The 4,887-nt window shown below is 46.8% G+C and overlaps 1 protein-coding gene across 1 annotated transcript; it reads left to right on the top strand.

Annotated features, from left to right (window-relative positions):
- Window positions 1–842: 842 nt before the first annotated feature.
- On the top strand, window positions 843–4,597 carry LOC101032401 (proline-rich protein 20E). The gene is made up of 2 exons (XM_003927241.2): window positions 843–894; window positions 4,137–4,597. The coding sequence occupies exons 1-2, from the start codon at window positions 843–845 to the stop codon at window positions 4,595–4,597; spliced, it is 513 nt and encodes a 170-aa protein (XP_003927290.1).
- Window positions 4,598–4,887: the final 290 nt, after the last annotated feature.

The following is a 4,887-nucleotide window of genomic DNA, read 5'->3' as shown; positions in this document are numbered from 1 at the left end:
GGTGCGAGGTGGGGTGTCGTGTAGGGAGGACTGGCCCAATGGCCTTCCAAGCTCATTCAGGCCCCCCTGTGACCACTCCCCTTACGTAAGCACCTTGGTGCCATATAAGACGAGCAGCTCAGGGCCTCCAGCAGTCGGCTTTCTGCTGAGCTCCGAGCCAGGACCTGCAGCAAGCTCCCTCCTGCCTGCCTGGTTGGGGTAGGACGACCTCAGAGCTACAGCTGTGAACCCGCGGACACCTCCACGTCCTCGGCCTTTCTTCGTAGAAGGGCCTCCTAATTTTCAGATCTCCGGAGCCAGCTGCAGAGAGATCAGGTGTGTGTCTGGGTGTCCCTGGGGAGTGGGTAGAGCTTGCATGGGTGCAGATGGGGACAGAATTCTCATTCCCCTAGAAGGGCCACGGCCACGTCCCTTGTCACTCCTGTCTTCCTAACTCCATTGTCTGTCTCCACCTTCCTTCTCCTAAAGAGGGATCATTCCTCCAGGAGGCCTAAGTTAGTCTCCCCTGTCCCAGTTTTGCTTGTAGGAACTGGGATAAATTAAATAAACTGCCTCTAGGCCAGTCTCTGCTAGCTACTGGCTTCCCCTTGGAAACCCTTTACGGTGTGGAAGTCTCCCACAACCACAGCCCGCGTCCCAACCCCCACCTTCACACTGTCCTCTTGGGTGGCCTCGTGTGTTCGGTGCCCAGGCAGCCAAGTGCTCTGAGGCCTGGGGACAGCAGAGGCACTGGAGGAGGGTGTTTGGTGGGAGTCTACATCGTTGCGTGGTGCTTGGGAAATGAGTCTGTGGTTTCACTCTACTGATGTGTTTTTCTTTCCACCCCCTCCTGAAGATTCCTTATGGAGGAACCCAGGCGTTCAAAGCGACTTCGCTCCATGGCCTCTAATCAAGGTACGTCAAACGCCTGCCACTCTCTTTTTGATTTTTTTCTGGATTTTTACTTTGCCTTTGGTATTGACGTACAGAACTCAGAGATGCAAATGTGGCATGTTATGAAATGCAGCAGCTTCTGCTCCTTCCCAATCTTCCACAACTTTGGGAACACCACCTCCATCTGTGTAGCTATTTCTTTTAGCATTTCCTCTCATTCTTTAAGTAACACACGAACACTGCTATTTCTTTTCCTATTTAGAGTTTCTTTATGGTCTTCCCTCTAGGGTAGAAGAATATTTAATTGTAGTTTATACATTCCCACCACCACCAATTAACCAAGCGCCATGCCATGCCCATCCCCAACACACACCCTCTGCCCCTCCCCCATTGCCCAGGAGCAGAGAGAATAGTAGGAGAATTAGTTTCCCCCTCTTGCATAACTTGAATTTTCCAGGACTTAATACCTACCTTGGATTATTAAGTGGTTACTTATCACTAGTTAGTTTGCCATTCTTTCCCAATTGCTTAAATTCAAACTCAATCAAGTGTTCTCTCAGTTTCATCTCATAGCCTGCTCCAACCTGGACTGGCTGCTCTAAGTCAGCTCCCAGCTTCCACATCATCTGGAAAACTCCTTTCCCTCTTTTTAATTGTATACCATTTCCTGAATCTTGTGTCTTTTTTTTGATTTTATTTTCTTGTCTTACTTTTTCTCTACAGTGGAGCAAGTCCTCACACTTATATCTTGATCTATGATAAACCCATACTTCCACCTTGTTCTTTTCTGGAGGTATTGGAATTTTACGGCTATTGCCACATTGTTCTCAAAAACATTTCCTTTCATACACTGAGTGTCCTAAATCTTTTAATCTTGTCTAGTTTGATAGATGCATAACAATAAAGTATGCATTGAAAGGTAATTATTTAAGATCTTGCTTGTCTTAAATGGCATGGTGGCTCACCCCTGTAATCGCAGCACTTTGGGAGGCTGAGGCAGGTGAATCACGAGGTGAGGAGATCAAGACCAGCCTGGCTAAAATGGTGAAATTACATCTCTACTAAAACTACAAAAATTAGCCAGGCACAGTGGTAGGTGCCTGTAACCTCAGCAACTTGGGAGGCTGAGGCAGGAGAATCTCTTGAACCCAGGTGGCAGAGGTCCCAGTGAGCCATGATAACACCACTGCACTCCACCGAGGTGACAGAGTGAGACTCCATCTCAAAAAAAACTTGCTTGTTTGAAACATTTTCATTCTAACCTCCCTGATTGACTTCTAAGTGAAACTTTGGTTGGATATCAAATTTTAGGTGGGCAATGCATTTCCCAAAATTTTGAAGACATTTTCTATTAATGTCTTTCTATTAATAGATTTAATTGCCACTTTTGAGATGTCTGAATTTTAGTCCTTTCCATATAACCTTTCCTCCCTTTCTCTTTCTCCTCTCTCTGGAAGCTTTTAGGATCTTGTTTTTGTCATCAGAACTCTGAAATTTTGTGTTGATATATCTCAGTGACAATATGCCTCTAATTGTATTGTATTTTATCCTCCTTTCTTTCCCTTATTTTAGATATTTGCTTTCTTTTCTGGGATATCTTCTCAACTTCATTCTTTAAAATTTCCATGGAAATTTTTGTTTCTTCTCTCATAATTTTAATTTCAAAAAGCCCTATTTTCTCTGGATATTTCTTTTTTAAAGTATCCTGTAATTGATTTGTAGATAAAATTCTTTCTGTCTCTGGAGATATTAATCATAGATGTTTCTGGAAAGTCTCATGTGCAGCATAAACTGTTTTCTCTAAGTTGGCTTTTCCTGTGTTATTGTCTGTCTCTAGTGTTAGAACCTTTTTTTTTTTTTTTTTTTTTTTTTTTTTTAATATTTGGTGACATCTGACTAACAAAAATGGGACCTAGGAAGAAGTTGATGAGAGCTCCCAACCCCTGGGTGGGACTAGTTGATTGGGTTCCACAGCATTCGTATGATTGGGATATCAAATTGGGCAATACCAGGCCAGGCACAGTGGCTCATGCCTGTAATCCCAGCACTCAAGCAGATCACTTGAGGTCAAGAGTTTGAAACCACCCTGTTAAACATGGTGAAACCCTGTTTCTGCTAAAAATACAAAAAATTTACAGGCGGATGCCTGTAATCTCAGCTACTTGGGAGGCTGAGGCAGGAGACTCACTTGAACCCAGGAGACCAAGATTGCAGTGAGCTGAGATTTGGCCACTGCACTCCAGCATGGGTAACAGAGTGTGACTCTGTCCCCCCCAAAAAAAAAAGGCAATGCCAGATGTCAGTTTTGTGGGACTCTTAAGCTATGCAGGTTTCCCAGAGAAGAATCTTCAGATGATCTTCAATGTCTGCTCTGTCATTGATAAAATTTCTGTAGAAGTTTGTCTAGTCCTGGGCTTCGTGCTCTGTTCCATTGCTCAATAACATATCTGTGTCAACACCTCCCCTCCCCGTTAAGCTATCCTATAGCCACCGAAGGCTTCTTTCCTCCTGGAAGTCATGCAGCCACCGCAGATCCTTCTGTCACCTGGAATGCTCCCCCTCCCTGCTATCCCTACTAATCCTCTCCTGCCTTTGCCTTGCAAAACCCCACCCATCCTTGATGTCTTAGCTTATGTTTACTTCTCCAGCAAGACTTTTTGACCATCTCCTTCCCAATAAATGTTAAGATGCTTTCTTGAACTAGATACTAATCTAAACATTTCACTTATAGTAACCCAGTTCCTGTAAGGATCTAGGGGTGGGCATGTTGTTATACCAGTTCAAAGGGGAACTGATGCCCAGGTACATTAAGCAGCCTGGGAATACAGCCTGGGCATTCTGGATCCAGAGGCACCTCCCTTGTGATACCCTTCACCTCCCAATTTGTTGCTTATTAGCATCGTTCATTTTTTGGTGTTCTGTTTGTCTCTCCTACTGAAGTTTAACCTCAGTGAGGGCAGGCAGCATCCCACTTTTATTCAAATTCAATCTCTCTAGGGAACTGTAGACTCATTAATTGATTAGTAAAATGATGATCGTAATATCGCACTGCTAAGGTTGTTGCAAGGACTTGCGATGAAAAGCTCATGGAGTGCTGAGCTCAGGATAGGCCCTCGGGCAGACAGTACTCCTGAGGGCTTATCTTGCAGGTCTCTCCTGACCCTCATTCTGTTTGCCGAGGCTCCCCTGGACCTTCCCTGAACCCCTCTTCCCCAAAGGCTTCAGACCCTGCTCATTCTCCTAACACTCTGCTTCTCTTTTAGCCTCAGGTGGGCCTTCTACAGAGCCAGGCCGCTCTGTTGTGGACCATGAAGACCCAGGGGAAGCAAATGGGCCAGCAGAACCAGCCCAACCCACAAAACCCACTGCTTATGTGAAGCCCTTCATATGGAAGCCCCCAGCTCGCACCCAGCCGGCTCGTCCTGCAGAGAGAGGCCGGCGCTCAGGAGGAAGCCAACGGGCAGGGCGAGGCCGTGGCAGAGGGGCTATGCGGGGAACCGTGCAGCAAGGCCGTGTCCCACCTGCAGCCCTGCCTGTGGTGGGGCCTCAGGAGCCACCCCTTGTCTCTGGGCCTGAGGCTGTTGCCCAGCAGCCCGCGTTGACCGCCTATCCCTTCATCGGGTTTATGCCTCTGGGTGATTCATCTGTTTTAGGAGTCACACATTCCTCCATGGGCACCTACGTGCATGGGGTCCCACTGTTCATCGGCCACGCTACACACTGACTTCTGTCACCCACGTTGTCGCCAGCCTCCCTTTCTTCCACCCGGACTTTCCCTCCAGCCCCATTTCTGTTCCACTCCTTCCCTCCCATACCAACTGGAGCCCTCACCTTGTGTTGTCAGGACGGAGCCTCCAAGCCCTCCTCCCAGGATCCTGACAGTAGTGCATCTGCTTCCAATGCCCCTCTTGTCTCTGCTTTGTACCTTCTGTCAAACTTACACATGCATGGAGCTCCTAAATGCCTGTTAAAATAAGCCAACAGCTCCCCTAGTCTTCTCATTGTGCTTTAATT

Source organism: Saimiri boliviensis, chromosome 16, assembly GCF_048565385.1.
Source record: "Saimiri boliviensis isolate mSaiBol1 chromosome 16, mSaiBol1.pri, whole genome shotgun sequence".
NCBI lineage: Eukaryota > Metazoa > Chordata > Mammalia > Primates > Cebidae > Saimiri > Saimiri boliviensis.
Note: the sequence above shows the minus strand (reverse complement) of the source record. Positions and strands in the feature narration are given on the sequence as shown.